The sequence below is a fragment of the Fusarium odoratissimum genome (assembly GCF_000260195.1).
Source record: "Fusarium odoratissimum NRRL 54006 unplaced genomic scaffold supercont1.26, whole genome shotgun sequence".
Classification (NCBI taxonomy): domain Eukaryota; kingdom Fungi; phylum Ascomycota; class Sordariomycetes; order Hypocreales; family Nectriaceae; genus Fusarium; species Fusarium odoratissimum.
Window position 1 is genome coordinate 490,989 of NW_022158710.1, and position 16,420 is coordinate 507,408.

The following is a 16,420-nucleotide window of genomic DNA, read 5'->3' on the forward strand; positions in this document are numbered from 1 at the left end:
CGACGAACGAAGCTAGATAAGATAGGCGATCATACTAGTCCCCGTGCGGCAAGACTGCTGTTTACCACGCAGTGACAACTTTCGGAGCTATTAACTTAGCAATGACACGATGACGTTTGACATAAACTACCAGTCACTTGGCTACGTACGAGTTCATGACCCTGCACCTTAACCAAGTGAGTAGGACGCAGATTTGACTGATATGAAGCGTGCCAAAAGACCTGTAGCGGATTCACGTCAACGGGCCACGAGAACGCCTCCGGTCCATGGCGGAACGCCTCTCTAAAAATGGTGAGCATTGAGAGAATATGACAAGCTCACCACTAGATATCAGATAACTCTGTCCAACCATTTGTAATGTCTGCATAATATCGGAGTGGCTCCTCAGTTGCCTCCTCTGAGTTTGAGCCGGAGAAAAGTCGTTTGGCCGATGGAACTCAAATCACAACTGGTATGCAAAAGGTGAAGAAAATGGGGTTATGGACAAAGGTACCCACACCAACTGCCAAAGACCACAAGCGCATCGTCGCAATAAGGTTTTTTGGGCTTTCGATTTTGGCGCAGCCAAGCGCAGCCATCATGCGACCGCGGGTGCCTGCGCCAGTAGCGCCTATCCACGACTCGGGATTTAAGGTTTCTGAAGCTATCCAGACTCGGCCAGCCAGCTTCAATAAAGCTTAGTCTCTCATACCCACGACTCACAAGAGGCTACCACTGGAATGTAGGCTATCAAAACCAAGGAATTGAGAATGCTTGTCCACTATCGACCCCATTGGTGACATTGTATCTCATACTACGGCGCATGGCTCTTTATGTTTCCTTGATTGAGGCTCAGGGACACCCAAAACGGGTATAATCCGAATGCCTTCCCGTTAGCAAAGTCAGTTTACCAGGGCGTTGTTCCTGGCTAAATTTGTTTCGAGCGTTATATTTGAGACGATCATGTCCCGATCAGTTCATTCCCAGTAGTCATCTCGAACCTCAACATTATCGTCTCACGGGTGTTGAACAAGGGCTTGCCAATATCCTTTCCTTGTTCCACCTCACCCACTACTTGTACATCCAAGATGGTCAACCACACAAATAGCTTCCTCGGGCTGCTGGCTCTCGCTGCCTGGGTCGAGGGATACTGGCGCATGTCGTGCAGTATCATACAGACTGGCCGAGTTGATCCCATCATTGCCCCCGGAACCTTCTCAGCACATGTCCACAAGCTCTCTGGGGCCAGCAACATCAACGTTGACTCCACCTTTGACAGCCTTCAGGCCTCAAGGTGTACTTCCTGCGAGGTCCAGGACGATAAATCGGCCTACTGGACACCCCAGCTCTTCTATCAGCACGCGAATGGGAGCTTCCAGATGGTTCCAAACGGCGGGACTGTGATATACTACCTCGGGCGTGGAGAGAACAAGACAAACATCGAGCCATTCCCTCCGGGGTTCAAGATGCTATCTGGAGACAACTTTGTTCGATCTTATGATTCGAAGACAAAAACATACAGTAATTCAAGATTCTCAGGTCGCCCAGTGGCCGACCGAGTCAGTTTCGCATGCTTGGATAGCTCAGGGCCTTCAAAGGAGCGTAACTACATGTGGAAGACAGATTGTGATAACGGCATGAGAGCCCAGATCCATTTCCAATCATGTTGGAATGGACAGGATTACCAGTCTGATCAAAGCCACGTCGCCTACATGTCCCAAATAGACAATGGCATCTGTCCCCCGACTCATCCACGCCAGCTTCCTCATCTGTTCTTCGAGGTCATCTATGGGGTCAACAACATCGACAAAAGCAAAGGTGGCCGATTTGTCTTTGCTAATGGAGACACTACTGGCTATGCGTTTCACGGCGACTTCCTAAACGGCTGGAATTCGACTGTTCTTGCGACTGCTATCAAAAAATGCATCAACAATGATAGCATCGGAGGAGCAATTTCGAAATGCCCTATACTTGCCGCTTCACAAACACCATACTTTAGCGACAATTGCCCAGAGATGGCGCCCCTGATTGATGAACCCATTCGAGGCGTAATTGATGCTCTTCCTGGGTGCAACAAACCTTTCAGTGGACCTGGCAGAGCTTCACCGGTAGCATGCGACGCAAAGCCATCCATCAACAACCTTGGAGATGCTGGTATCGGATCTATGTCTGATCCTGCTATAGGGGACAAGGTTGGCTCCTGGTCTTTCGTTGGCTGCGCTCTTGAAGGCAGTCGCAGAACCTTGAACAAGTTTGCTGTGACCTCAAATAGCATGTCTATTGAGTATTGCACAACGACCTGTAAAGCGAAGGGCTATCCACTCGCTGGAATGGAGAATGGCCGGGAGTGTTATTGTGCGGGATCGCTCACATCGGGTGCCTCGTACACCAAGGCTTCAGTATGTACGTCAACACGCAAAATGACTTGTGCAGGCAACATGACACAGTATTGTGGAGGACCAGGCTTTCTCACAGTATGGAATGACACCTCATACACACCGCCTGCAGAGCTCATCGTTGGCCAGACTCAAATCTCAAAAGGCATGGCTACATACTATGGATGCTACGCCGAAGGCAACACTGGGAGGGCACTCTCATCTGACAGCACGGCGGACGTGACTGGCATGACAAACGAGAAGTGCGTTGCATTCTGCCAGGCAGGCGGGTATAAATATGCCGGCACAGAATACTCCCAAGAATGCTACTGTGGCAACGATATTGTCAATGGCGGCTCCAACATAACCGATATATCTCAGTGTTCGATGCAGTGCAAGGGGAACATATTCAGCTACTGTGGTGCCGGAAATAGATTGAGTGTATGGAAAATCAAGCAACCCGATCAACCCACAGGACCAATCACGGCACTTGATGGTGCTGCCCTATGGACAGGCTGCTACACGGATGGAGGGTCAGGGGGCCGGACACTTCCTAGTGCCTCCTTCACAGGCTCTGCCGTCTCTCTCGATACCTGCTTTTCATTCTGCAGCAAACTCAACTACCCCCTATTTGGAATGGAATATGGACAGGAATGTTACTGCGGTTACTCGCCCAAGACGCAGGCCACTGTTGCGCCAGATGGCGACTGCAGAATGCCATGTGCGGGAGATTCTTCCCAGAAATGTGGTGCCGGTAATCGCATATCCATTTGGAACAATACACTTTATACTCCCACTGTCAACCTCGAGGCTCTTAACACCCCACCAAAATATCTCGGGTGCTATACGGAAGGGAAAGGCGCGAGCGCCTTAGGAGGTGCCAAGACAACAAACAAGAAGATGACTCTCAATGTCTGCTCAAAGTTTTGTTCCAGCAAAGGATATCCTTACTTGGGACTCGAGAACGGAGAGGACTGTTACTGCAGTAAGAAGGGGCCCTCTAATGGTAGTGTTGAAGCTCCAGCATCGCAGTGTAGTGTTGCCTGCAAGGGAAACAAGTCCCAGAAGTGCGGTGCCAGTAAGAGGTTAAACGTCTACCGGCTCGCCAGAGTCTCAAAGACTAGGTCCGCTGCCACAACGCAAAGATTTACTGTGAGAAGACCAAGGCAGGGAGGCAGATGAGCCCTTGAGGGGGACTTGAATACCTTATTTAACGTACCTTTAGCTGGGTCACTTTTATATATGACCACGCTGCATGATTAATATGAACTTTTAATTGAAGCTATGCTGAACTTCCGTCTCAATTAAGATAGTCGCCTTGCGGTATTGCATGCTATTGTTGGTACAGCTGTTCGACAGCTTATTGGATACCAGTTAATGCCTGTGCTGCCTTTGACGGCAAGTGAAAATAATACATCGTATTTGGTGCGTTGTCTGGAGCCGTTTAGTTGACGTTGGCAACATGATCTCACCTACCGATACAGAAGCTAGAGATATTAAAAGCTGATTAAAAGAACAAGATGATAGGAGAAGAAATGAAAGAACACTCTCGTTGGCATCAGTCTAGCATATATCCAGGAGAATCTCTAGGCTGGCTTTCCGAAACTGTAGACCTGCAAAGCCAGTCCAAAGAATGGAATCAGTCGCCCCTTCTCCGCCCTAAAAGCGTCGATGGTTCCTCCAAAAGCATCTGTCTCGTCAATCAAGGTTGACGATGCCGAGTTAAAAACTACTACAGCAATCGAATCCAATAAGTCATCAAAGTCCAAGTTTACAATATTCCCCACGGCTGTCCCTACAACGACAAAATGTACGAAAGGAGGGAAGCCAGAAACAGAATCAAGACTCTCCATGCTTGAAATGACGAAAAGGAAGTCTAATCCAAAGCCAAGTATGCTCAAGTCAATGAAACGGCCGACAACATGGCCGACAACTGGAAGCCTAGTTCAAAGACTACACCAAAGACTGTTCAGTCTCCAGCAACTACAAAATGGAAATCGGAACATCCGTCGGTCTATGTGCAAGGATCTGTGACAACACCAAGGAGTAGCCTCGTCGGATATCAGAGGAGGAGGAGGCATCGAGTAGGGGATACGGAAGAGACCTTCTACTGTAAAGCTCCGTAGAAGTCAAGGCATATCAGGATATGGACTTACCCCACTAGAAGCTGGATAAATATATTGAGTAAAAGCGATGAAAGTCGAGGTCGCTGATTTATCAGGCGATAGCTGGATTAGACCATACCGCCCAAGTTGAAGATCAAACTCAGGTGAAATTTAACCACTACAACAAGGAGGAAAAAGAAAAGCGAGGAGGCAGACAGTCAAAATGTCATGAGTGTCTACAGAATGGTTCACTATTCGGGAGCAAAAGTATTGACTGCACATGGTTCAATACCACCTTGTTGATAGTTTGAACTATCGTCCAAAGCAGTTTCTAAAGTCACTGCATTTTAAAAATCCAAATTTAAAGCCATCATTACACTATATTACAGCTGGGTTCAAATGAATCAGCAAGTGGATATGACTTGAAGGACGCTTGGTGGCGAGCGAGATTCGATCATGATGTGATCAATTGGTATGAAGAGACTTAACTATCTTCCAACACTGTCGAAGAGTTGAGCAAGTCTTCCATCGTTCATAACGGGGCCTTGATGGACAATCCCAGGCGACGACGAAGCTCTACGCCCAATTAATGTCCCGTCAGATCAGCCCCTGTTCCTCCAACCCATGTTTCAAGGCCGCTATCTTGCTCAAGACGAGGATGTAGCTATCGAGCTGATCGTGCATGGTTGCAAGTCTCTGATGTTGTTGCAAGTTGAATTCGTCAAAGTTTCCGGTAATAGTGCTGAGTGATGCGAGAGCTTGAGTGTCATCGCCAGCGTAGCAAGAGATATGACTCAGAAATTGGGCATAACTAGACCGCATTTCTTGACCAAATTTGATGTCGGCGTCGGTGATGGATGCGAGAGTGTTTCTGAGATCGTTTTGCATAAGGCGGACTGAGTGAACATGCTGCTGGGCTTGATAGAAGTACGACTCGGTGGCGGTTGCACAGCCAAGGTGCATGGTCAACACCTCAAACTCGTCAACGGTTTGATCGAAAGAATCGGCGACCTGTCTGATATCCAGCGCCTGATCGAGTTGGCATTGTTGGATCCGGCTGTTGCGTTCTGTGATCTTAGACACAGCAAGCGCGGCTTTGTGGAGAGAAGAAGAGATTCGCAGGGTGTTGGTACAACACATATTTGTTGTGTATAACTAGAGGTCTCGAATTCCTTGTCGGGTTAGCAGACTCTTTCTTTTGCAATGAGAAGAAGAAGCTCACTTTTGAGGAGAGTGAAGGTGAGTTAAGAGATTGAATTGTGAGCAGAGAAAAAGGTTGAAGGAAGAATAAGTTACCCCACAAGGCCAGACCTTGTGTGACCGGCTTGACACTGCACACAACCGCCACGAGATATTCTACTCTATCGGTACCAATTACTTTTCAACGTGATCTATTGATGAAAAAGAGTTTATGCTGTTTATTCTCTCCTCCTATCTCATGAAATTTGGGCTCAGGTTTATGTATCCCGGGTCCGTAAAAGGCCAATCATGACAATGACGAGGATGATCTGAAGAACCTAAGCCATGGACGCCCCGAACGCAGCACTTTTGAAACAATCTTGCCGCCAAAATCCTTAACTTGAATGCTGCTTCGAGTTAGATTTCCGATCTTCACAAATCAGACAAGCGCAGGGGCGAAAGGGCCGCTTTCATGACATCAAAGGAGCCAGCAGGACTGCTGGGACAGGAGAGACTAATGGCTAGACCGACTACTTCAGCCTCATTCATTGCGCCGACCTGTCTCGTTTTAATGTATAATAACATTCACAAAACTATGAAGATAAGAAAACTTGAACACCGTGAATTATATACAACTTAAATGCATTACAAAAAGCCCACCCTAATGGTCGACCTGACATAAACAGCCTCAATCTCCCAGCTGTTCCCAGCTGTACGTCCCCACGTCTGTCTCATTTGTCCAGAAAAGCTCCTAGTCATGTAAGCTTTTCAAGAGAAGTTCGGAATCACATGCCCCATGAATATCTACGCATATCTTGAAATATAGGTCAGTCAACATCATAGCAGCTTTTATGTTGTCTTGTCTGTACATTATCTCTAGTTCGTTGCTTTCGATAAATATCGAGATCGGTATCATGGGTTCGAAAAGATTTACATCACCGCCACAGATAAATTTGCCTCGGTTCCTTGAAGATTAACGGTGACTCTAAAACATCAGGGATTATATTGCTTTTATCCTGAAGTTCATTTCAGTGCATCTATATGGATAACTCGGAAGAGTAATCCGACACATATGTAAACGGAGTGTTTAAGAACATATCCAAAAGTTCAACCCCTTTAAGAGTCTAACATTCTTATGTTAAGCCAATAAGTTGCGATGGTTAAAGCAGAAATCAAGCGAGTCGGCTTCTACAAGCATGAGATGCTGTATCCATTGACCCATGGAAAACAGACTACGAAACAAAATAGCTTTTTTCGAGGACAGCCGATGGCCACAGCTTTAGCACGCACTTCAGAGAAACCACCGTCAAGATGACACCTATCCGCTTGAAAAATGCCGGCTCCAGTGACCGTTCGTTGTCGAGAGTGCTTGTTCATAATACGGCAGATGAGCCTCGTGACCAAGTTCTTCGAGCGACTCTCTCGAATACGACATCTCATACAAAGGACAGGGATCTGACCATTGGAAAATATCACGATTAGTAGCTTGTTGATACATCTCCTCAGTACAGTAGTTAAAGAATCTTGGATAAATTGAGTACCAATAATGAACGTATAGTGAAGTCGGCGCTTGGGGGACTTTCTATGATCTCTACCCTGGGCGCACTCGCCGCCAAGTCTAGACATGCATCCGGGCGATTACCTAAATGCACTGGTTTAACATTAGCGGCAGTGCGTTGAGAGAAATGTCATAAGGGCGAAGACGTACGGCTCTGGTGTAAACAAGGTTTCAAGAGCAACAGATCTTAAGAGGAACTCCAGATAAAATATAGAGTACTGCAAAAGAAGAAGCAGGAGCTAGAGAAAATTGTATACTTCGGCACTTTGAATTCTCTCATGCAATCAAGTTCTCGACCGTGTTGTGACAATTGGTTGGAGAACATCAAAAACCTCTTGTCAGTCCATCATGAACTTCGGTGGAAGATGATGAAGTGGGGGTATTTTAGCATCCTCTTCAAGCGAGTTGGGACGAGGAACAAGCCTGACTGTAGACCTAGACATGATTTGAGCAAGCAGGGCCTTGCATACTACTCAATGTCATGCCCGTAACATCCGATTCAACCGAGAAGACGTTAAAATTTGGCTGCCAAGCTGGCAATCCGGCTCGTTCAATCTTGGGGTAGTTTGGGGGTTTGGGGGATCTCCGGAAATGAACCAGTAGCAAGGGGAAACTCAAAATCATGGTAATGATGTTCATTGGCCAATTTGCGGAGAAAGCGATATTGAATCCTACCCCGCAATTTAAGTAAATGGCATCGTGGGGTAAAGCGTGGTTTGGAAACGATAGCGATCGGTGCCTGTGGATCTCACCTGAACTTTAGCCAGAATATCAGACATAGTTGTTCCACCAATAGCAATGTCTACTATGAAAGATATCCAAAGGTCTGGTATAATATAAAGGCGTGAGTTTGGCGTTGACAATATGTTTCGCCATCAGCAGCTCATTCGAGAATCAACATGTTGTTCAATAACGTTCTTTCGGCGGTCGCCGTGTCTGCTCTTGTGTCGTCAGTTGTTGGCACCTCGTCTCGCAACTCGGCGTTACCCAAGAGGCCCCATGTTGAGGCTGCACCCTATGGTACAGGCAAAGCCTTTCCTGCCTCCCCCGCGCGATCTCGCAAGGACTTCTGTTATGTCAACCCTGGCAAGGGTAAGAATGTCGACGATGCTCCTAGCATTTTGAAAGCATTCAAGAAGTGCAACAAAGGAGGCACAATTGTTCTTGATCAGAAGTACAGCATTGCCTCGCCACTCGACTTGACCTGGCTTGCCCATGTCGATGTTATCATTACTGGGGAGGTCAACTTCAAATCCGACCCGTACTACTGGGCAGACCACAGCTTCAAATATGACTTCCAGAACATGTCCTCGTTCTGGAAGATTGGAGGCAAGGACATCCATATTTATGGCGATCTGACAAAGGGGGAGTCTCTGCTTGATGGTCATGGGCAAGCTTACTGGGAAGAGATGGCTGTCAACAAGACTGTAAGTCGTGATATATCCCAGCACTACTCCGTTTCCAGTCGATACTAATTGTTATAAAGTTACTGAGACCAATTCTATTGACAATTGAAGACGCCCATGGTCTCACCATGTCAAACCTGCGAATGAGAAACCCGCCCAATGTAAGTCTCAGTTACATCAAGCATAGCCCTGTACTCACATGAATCAGTGGTTCAACATTATCATCAACAGCACGGACGTGTTGATCAGTGATTTGGACCTTGAAGCCAAGAGCTTGAATGGGGTCAAAATCGCCAACTCTGATGGTTGGGATACATACCGTTCCGACCGCATTGTTATCCAAAACTCCGTTATTGACAATACCGACGGTAAGTGCCCACTTGATCAGGTTCTATTCACCTTCTCACAACAGTAGATTGTGTATCTTTCAAGCCAAATAGTACAAACGTGGTTGTTCAGAACCTTGTGTGCAATGGCTCTCACGGCATCAGTGTTGGCTCCCTGGGCCAGTATAAGGGTGAAACCGACATCGTGGAGAATCTTTACATCTACAACATTTCCATGTCCAACGCCAGCGATGGTGCTCGAATCAAGGTGTGGCCTGGCGTTGAGACTGCCTTCCAGAGCCTGTTGAACGGCGGCGGCGGTCTCGGCCGTGTCAGAAACGTGACATACGATACGTTCTACCACGAGAATAACGATAACGCTATTACCATTACTCAGTGTTATGGCCAGAAGAACCAGACTCTGTGCAACGAGTTTCCAGTAAGTTCGAATAACATAAATGAACTACCTGTCACTGACAATTAATACCAGGCAAACTTGACTATTGAGGACGTCACGATGAAGAACTTCTGGGGAACAGTTTCAACGAAATACGACCCACGAGCTGGATCTCTTGTTTGCAGTGCACCCGATGTAAGAACGCAATGCCAAATATACAGTGGAGTTGACTGACATCATTACAGCGTTGCAGTAACATCGTGGCTGAGGATATTAAAGTCCAGGTTCCAAGCAAGAAGCCACCGGTCTACGACTGTCAGAACATTGACACGAGCACCTTGGATATTACATGCCGAGACCCAACCAGTGCCAGGGACACAACCAATGGATAGGCACACCAGGCTGATGGACCTATAGTAATTCAAGTTCAGTGTATATCACCCATAACGAAAACTTTGCTCTCTTGACGTGTAGTCCATGTGCACACCTTATGGCCCATTGATTGGCGTGCTGGCCATTATAACCCACAATATACGGCGTTTAGATAAGCGCTTAGATAAAGGATTGATCCCACGCTAATGCAGATTGAGTATAGTTGTGCTTAGTATGTAGTATTGGTTGTAGTTCCTTATGCTCAGCCCTACAAGGATGACGATTCCGGCACGGCGTAGGAAGGACTGGAAGGCTGCCTCCCTCGTTCTTATATCAACATGTATGTGCAAGTAGGATAGTTCTGCTTTGCTTGACAATTCGTTTGCAAATATCATGATGGAAGAACAGGAGGTTTCCCCATATCGCGGCGCGCCCTTCCCAAAGAAATGGCGTCGAAACCATCCACGTTCAAAGAATGGATGCCTTACCTGTCGCACAAAACGTAAGAAGTGCGACGAGGTTAAACCGATATGCACAGCGTGTGAGAGGTCTCAGCAAGATTGCCTCTGGCCAAAGTCGGAAGAAACCCAACAATCAGACATGCAGCTCGGCGAGAACACAACACAAGCTAGCAGTTCCAACCCACCACAAAACATCAGCCTTGCGGCATATGGTGCTCCCAACGTTCAATCAGGATTGAGAGCCGCAGCCACTTCATCCCCAAGAGCCGCTCCAACATATGGAAATCTCGCCTATCTAAGCGACAACTCCCGGAAACTTTATCAGCACTACATAAACGTCACAGCCGAGATGCTGACACGTGGACCAAGCCTGGACGGGAACCCGTTTATACAGTACTTGCTGCCACTGGCGTCACATGATGCACTGGTGCTGAACTGTGTCCTGGCCATTGGAGGAGCTCATGTCGTCATTAATGATACGTCCTCTAGTCATGAGGACGCTCGTGGCTTGGAGGTAGCTGCTCGTGGTCATTATGCCAACGTGCTATCTGGAATACAAAAGCTTTTGTATTATCGAACTGGACAGACCATCCACACACCAGAAGCCGACACAACGCCACCAAGTCCTTCCCGTATCCTGCTTATTTTGTTGCTCCTCTGCGTCTTCGATGTAAGTAAAATCGAAACAATCTTTAATGCGCAAATATTAACAGGACAATTTCAGCACGTCCAGGGCAGCTCCCGTAGTTCAATCTATCACCACCTCAAAGCAAGTCAGGAGTACATCACGCTCATAACATCCGACCCCAATGCGCCTGATGAGTTGCGAAACTTGAGAGGGTTCATCCTGGAGCTATACGCGTATCACACAATGAAGCTCGCAATTACTCCTCGCAGCCTCACGTCAAAAGAGTTTGTCGAGATCGACGCGTCCGTACATTCGCTTGATGTCCTTGATGGGTATAAATCTCGAGGATATCTGCTTGGTTTCGGAAAGCCTTTATTCGAGCTGGTGCCAAAGGTTGCAAAACTTGTTGAGGCCCGACGCAACGAGGAGCAGCAAAACGCTGAGAGGCCAACGGCCTTCACAAAGGAGTACGAGTATCTGCTTCAGAGATTGCATAGCGTCACCGAAGCCGCGGACGACAGCAATGGTCTCCGGCCTCACAAAGAGCGTGCTGGTGCGACAATGATATACCAGAACGCGTTGATTGTGTATTTACAGTCGGCCTTTCACCGGAACATGCTCGCCGACCCAGAACTAATGTCAGAGATTGAAGGACGGATTGATCAAATGATGCCCAATTTCTACACTCTGTTTGTCAGCGAATCACCATATCGACGTATGCTTCTTTGGCCAGGCGTCATCATGGGTTCTTGTGCACGAAGCGACAAGCATATTGCAGGTTTCCAGGCAGGATTTAAAGCAAGGGCATCAGGGACGCCTGGTGCAGTAAAGACAGGAGCGCGGATTGTCGAGCTGTTATGGAATGACCCGGACCCGCGGGCATTTGGCCCAAGAGGCTTGTCATATATAATGACCAAGCATGGCATTAGCTGTAGTCTGTGTTAAGTATAGCCAGAGTGTAACTCGAGCAGATTGTATTATATACAGTAAAGATCGAAATCGGTTGTCCATTTTTGACTCTCTTTGATTTATACCGCACGGACGTTTTAGGCCGGGGCGTGTTGCTTACACAGTAACTCTTGACAGCTTACCCGCATGTTCAAACAGCGTAATGCGGCTTCACAGCAGATTGTCATCGACCTTTATTACCCCCAGATGCTGACCTTCCGTACAACTTCCAGAAATGGGCGCTATAGTGTTGTTAGGAGAATGTCCAGAATCTGACCTCACGGCCTTAATAAAATGGATAAGATGCCCAGTCTAACTATTCAACTATACAAAAACAATACTTAAATAGCTTGAGCGTGACTCTGCTCGTGTTTTTTTTTTTTTACAATGAAAGTTGAGAAAGCTGTTCCCAAGCTCGCAGCTTACTCTCTATCATCTTCCAGCTAATATCAAGGCCGTCAGATCTCGTAGTTAGGTCTGCTTCGTCTCTGTAGTTAATATAAACGGCAATATCCGCATTATCGATGTGAAAGGACCTATTTAAGGGTATCTTCTTCTTTGCAAGTTTATCTAGCTTAGACCAGAGAAATTTAGTCCAGTGCGCGCCAGGAGCCAGGACAACGTCAGGCTCAGTATCTTTACTAATGCACCTATTATTCAGCTTCACCTTCCATTCTATCAAGTAACGTACACAAGTCGGAGGCTGTTCAGCTTACCCTGGTTGCAACTCACCGAACAGGACAAGACGGTCACCTACGATGGAGTAAGCGTTCTGGATCTGGCTAAACGGGGTTTGCATCACGGGTCGCTAACGATTGCGATCTCAGATCACGATTGGTACTTTCGTCGTCTGTCGCCCAGCTGAAAAGATTACTACTACCCTCTTTTATTGTGCTGTATTGCCTCGAATCCGCAATCTGCAAGAAAAAGGGAAGAGTGGGAGAGGAAAATTCCCCTGGAGGATGCGAAAGAGCGACCTTGTTTCTCGAGGAGGGGCAGTCAAAGGACAGTCAAAGGAAACCTCTCCACAAAAAGCTCTTTATGACGTGGAGGTGCTCCACTACATACGGTTGAGTTGCATAGCTTGTGGATCCTTTGACGGATCGAAACGTCTGTCTCTACCCAGATGAGGTTGCATTACATCATCTCGAGAAGAACTAGGGAATGTAACTTCATCGGTTTTACGAGCTAATATTTTTTTTGTGGCCCCTTCTACTAAAGCTGTCGTGGTAGTGCAGATTCTGGTTCAGACTATGACGCTAGACTATGACGCTAGGAGCGGGCCGGACGCTGGTCTGATGGAGGCATTGAAATGGCACTTTAACCTTTGGAGCTAAACTTTCCAACACAGGAATTCGATGGTCATGTATTTTTGAAAGCTATATGAGAACAACGAAGAAGCTTAAAAGGATGAGACATTGTATTATAACCAAGTATTATGCAGTGATCTATGCTCATCCCCTTGCTATTCAATCTGTCGAGTGCATGAAGAATCAGCGGGAATAACTGCGATAATGCATCTAAACCTTTCCTTACCCTAGGGTCGCAGGAATTATTAGATCTTCCGGTAAATTAGCCTTGTAGATGACAGTCTTTACAGGGGTCTAGGACGTATGAGTGGTGGTGAGCCCAGCCATGATAAGGATAATCGATCATCACGAGCCAACAAGATATGCCTAGCGGGGCCGTGCTTTTGACGTTTCCCCGCTCAATATCGAGTGCCCAAGATTTCTTTTCCTTCCTAATCTACCAAAGCCGATCTACCGATGGGCGCCATCGCAGAGGTTCATTACACTCCTGGCTTTTGCTTTATCCTCATTGCATTTCATTCACTCGGTCATCCCATCCTGAACTCAATTGCAGATACTCACGTCTTTTTCTTGCTTGGAAATACGGTTTCTTGGAGTGCCTTGCCGAATGAAGCCCATTGCTTCCCAACCTAATGTTTATCCGATCTCATCGGCTGATTGAGCGACAACTTTATAATGTCAACCCTATCACCCTGGCCGCCCCGGCCAACCCGCCCAAGCGATCGTCGTGGCTTCGAGATAGCTGTTATTTGCGCTCTAACTCTCGAAGCTGATGTTATCGAAGCCTTGTTCGACCATCACTGGGACGATGACGGTCCGCCTTTCGACAAAGAGCTAGGCGACCCTAATGCCTACTCCACAGGCGTGATCGGCCGCTTCAACGTTGTCCTCGCATATATGCCAGGGATGGGCAAGGTTAATGCGGCTACCGTAGCCTCCAACTGCGGAAAGAGTTTTCCATGCATCAAACTTGCCCTAGTGGTTGGTATTTGTGGTGTCGTTCCCTTTGTCCCTACTAACGACGAAATCGTCCTCGGAGATGTCATCATCAGTAACGGCGTCATCCAGTATGACTTTGGACGGCAACTGCCTGATCACTTTTTCCGCAAAGATACGCTATCAGACGTACCGGGTAGACCGAACCTGGAGATACGAGGAGTCCTAGCAAAGCTCAAAGGACTTCGGCATCGCCGACAGTTGAGCGCTAAGATAGCAGACTACTTAGATGTTCTACGTCAGGATCAAGACCTTTATGCTGAGTATCCTGGTTCTACGGAAGACAGATTATTTGAGGCGTCCTATCGTCATACAGATGATCAAAAGTCATGCGAGCAGCTCGGATGCAACGGTGATCTTGTGTCGCGAAGCCGCTTAGCGATTGCAGATGTCTACCCTACGCCTGCTATCCACTTTGGCTTGATGGCCTCTGGAGACGCAGTTATGAAGTCTGGCGAAGGCCGCGACCGAATTGCCGCGGCGGAAGGTGTTATTGCCTTCGAGATGGAAGGCGCTGGGGTCTGGGATAGTTTCCCATGTATCATTATCAAAGGCGCTTGTGACTATGCCGACAGCCACAAAAGTAAGGTCTGGCAGCGATATGCTGCGGCTACGGCAGCGGCTTGTGCCAAGGCTTTTCTTGGCTTTTGGATCCCTTCGCTTACTCAAGGTTCGTCGCGGCATGCCTCTGACGGTCGTAATTAATCGTGGTTGAAGATATTTCATGCCTAGCTGCAAACTCAGAGAGCTGCTGCTCTTTAGGAAATCGAGAGTCTTTTGACCAGAGCAGAACTGCACGTGCTGTTTATGAACGTCAAATGCAACCTGTCTTTTTAGTTCCGTTTTCGAAAAACGACCTCTTCGTGGGCCGGGAGGATGTTCTTGCGAAGTTACGAGGTCTACTGTTCGAACGAGAGCGGCAAAAAGTCACTCTGGTCGGACTCGGAGGTCTCGGCAAAACTCAGATCGCTCTGCAGCTCGCTTTCTGGGTCAAGGAAAACAAGCCAGACTACTCAGTGTTTTGGATGCCTGCTTTTAGCATGGCTGGTTTTGAGCAGGAGTGCGTGAAGCTCGTCAGAGCGCTTGGTATCCGATGCCCCGAAGGTGAAGATGCGAAAGATGCAGTGCGACAGCATCTCAGCTCGAAAGATGCAGGAAGTTGGTTTCTCGTCGTTGATAATGCTGATGATGTGGAGATTTTCCACAAGTCAACGCACTCGGGTAGTGGGATCCTCGATTTTCTTCCTTCCAGTGACAACGGGCGGACCCTTTTTACAACGCGATCCAGGAAAGTTGCCTCTGTTGCAGCGAAGACTACGGTAGAAACGTTGCTACGGATGCATCCAGAAGAGGCAACAGGTCTACTCAAGAAGTCCTTGATCAACAAGGACGAATTAGAAGATATTGAGAACGTGTCTCAGCTCCTTGATGCTCTTACCTACCTGCCTCTAGCGATTGCACAGGCAGCAGCGTATATGAACGTTTATGAGACTTCTATCGCGGAATACATTCGAGTATTCAACGATACTGACGCACAAAATATTATCGAGCTTCTTGAGGAAGGATACGATGACGAGGTTCATTACGATAGGTCGCAAGGCGCTGTCGCTACTACGTGGATTGTGTCGTTCGACCGGATACGCCGAACTGCTCCGGCAGCGGCAGACCTTCTTTCATTCATGGCTTGCGTTGAGCCGAAAGGGATTCCTCGATCTATTCTTCCGAAGTTGAAGACTGAACAGCAAATGACACAAGCTATTGGTACACTTACAGGACATGGTTTCCTTAGTCGACGAGAAGGCAAGGCGACGTTCGACATGCATAGTCTAGTGCACTTGGCAACGCGAATATGGAATAAAAACGAGGGCCGTGAGAGAGAAATGCAACAGAAGACATTGGCACATGTTGCTGAGATATTTCCAACTGATGACTGGAGAAACCGTGATCTGTGGCAGCAATATTTACCACATGCGCTGAGGCTATTGGGAGCTGCGGGGTGCATGGAGAACGAAGGAGGACATAAACTGGGATTATCGGTGGGCCGATGCTTGCTCGTCGACGGGCGGATGATGGAGGCAGTATCTGCACTTAAGCATGTGGTTGAGATCCGAGAGAGGATACTGGAAGAAGATCATCCAGATCGACTGACATCAGAGCACGAGCTTGCAGGAGCATACCTTTACAATGGCCAGACGAAGAAGGCAGTCGAGATGCTAGAGCATGTGGTTAAGACCCGAGAGAGGATATCAGCAGAAGATCACCCAGATCGACTGGCATCAGAGAATGAACTTGCAGGAGCATACCTTGCAGATGGTCAGACAAAGAAGGCTATCGAGATGCTAGAGCATGTAGTTAAGATCGAAGCCAGGATACTAGAAAA

At 47.5% G+C, this 16,420-nt stretch overlaps 5 protein-coding genes across 6 annotated transcripts in view; 4 read left to right on the forward strand and 1 right to left on the reverse strand.

The window, feature by feature from the left end:
• Positions 1–56: 56 nt before the first annotated feature.
• On the forward strand, positions 57–3,701 carry FOIG_12465 (uncharacterized protein). 2 transcript variants are annotated; one of them, XM_031213375.1, is made up of 2 exons: positions 57–176; positions 328–3,701. In XM_031213375.1, the coding sequence occupies exon 2, from the start codon at positions 1,068–1,070 to the stop codon at positions 3,534–3,536; it is 2,469 nt and encodes an 822-aa protein (XP_031057120.1). In that variant the 5' UTR covers positions 57–176; positions 328–1,067; the 3' UTR covers positions 3,537–3,701. The 2 variants fall into 2 exon arrangements, with proteins under 2 accessions (XP_031057120.1, XP_031057119.1); XM_031213374.1 differs by having other exon boundaries at positions 57–145; positions 209–3,701.
• A 1,355-nt stretch (positions 3,702–5,056) lies between these two features.
• FOIG_12466 (uncharacterized protein) lies at positions 5,057–5,599 on the reverse strand (the record flags this gene model as incomplete). The annotated part of the gene is made up of 1 exon (XM_031213376.1): positions 5,057–5,599. One exon carries the CDS (start codon positions 5,597–5,599, stop codon positions 5,057–5,059), a length of 543 nt encoding a protein of 180 aa, XP_031057121.1.
• Positions 5,600–7,937: 2,338 nt separating this feature from the next.
• Positions 7,938–9,769, forward strand: FOIG_12467 (uncharacterized protein). The gene is made up of 6 exons (XM_031213377.1): positions 7,938–8,623; positions 8,683–8,763; positions 8,811–8,970; positions 9,018–9,367; positions 9,419–9,520; positions 9,571–9,769. The coding sequence occupies exons 1-6, from the start codon at positions 8,096–8,098 to the stop codon at positions 9,715–9,717; spliced, it is 1,368 nt and encodes a 455-aa protein (XP_031057122.1). The 5' UTR covers positions 7,938–8,095; the 3' UTR covers positions 9,718–9,769.
• A 220-nt stretch (positions 9,770–9,989) lies between these two features.
• FOIG_12468 (uncharacterized protein) lies at positions 9,990–11,749 on the forward strand. Its single transcript, XM_031213378.1, has 2 exons — positions 9,990–10,828; positions 10,883–11,749. The coding sequence occupies exons 1-2, from the start codon at positions 10,091–10,093 to the stop codon at positions 11,729–11,731; spliced, it is 1,587 nt and encodes a 528-aa protein (XP_031057123.1). The 5' UTR covers positions 9,990–10,090; the 3' UTR covers positions 11,732–11,749.
• Positions 11,750–13,494: 1,745 nt separating this feature from the next.
• FOIG_12469 (uncharacterized protein) overlaps positions 13,495–16,420 on the forward strand; it is a gene marked incomplete at its 3' end in the record, with an annotated part of 3,992 nt that continues 1,066 nt past the window's right edge. Inside the window, exons 1-2 of the mRNA XM_031213379.1 lie at positions 13,495–14,710; positions 14,758–16,418. Coding sequence (XP_031057124.1) covers positions 13,720–14,710; positions 14,758–16,418 — 2,652 coding nt within the window. The 5' untranslated portion in view covers positions 13,495–13,719. The remainder of the gene's footprint in view (positions 14,711–14,757; positions 16,419–16,420) is intronic.

What these genes read in the sequence shown, in the direction of transcription:
- FOIG_12465 (XM_031213375.1), top strand. Translation starts at nt 1,068, where the DNA reads ATGGTCAACCACACAAATAGCTTCCTCGGGCTGCTGGCTCTCGCTGCC.
- FOIG_12467 (XM_031213377.1), top strand. Translation starts at nt 8,096, where the DNA reads ATGTTGTTCAATAACGTTCTTTCGGCGGTCGCCGTGTCTGCTCTTGTG. An exon ending in AGATGGCTGTCAACAAGACT is followed by an intron (nt 8,624 to 8,682) that starts GTAAGTCGTGAT and finishes ATTGTTATAAAG; the next exon opens with TTACTGAGACCAATTCTATT. An exon ending in CGTTATTGACAATACCGACG is followed by an intron (nt 8,971 to 9,017) that starts GTAAGTGCCCAC and finishes TCACAACAGTAG; the next exon opens with ATTGTGTATCTTTCAAGCCA.
- FOIG_12468 (XM_031213378.1), top strand. Translation starts at nt 10,091, where the DNA reads ATGATGGAAGAACAGGAGGTTTCCCCATATCGCGGCGCGCCCTTCCCA. An exon ending in TGCTCCTCTGCGTCTTCGAT is followed by an intron (nt 10,829 to 10,882) that starts GTAAGTAAAATC and finishes GGACAATTTCAG; the next exon opens with CACGTCCAGGGCAGCTCCCG.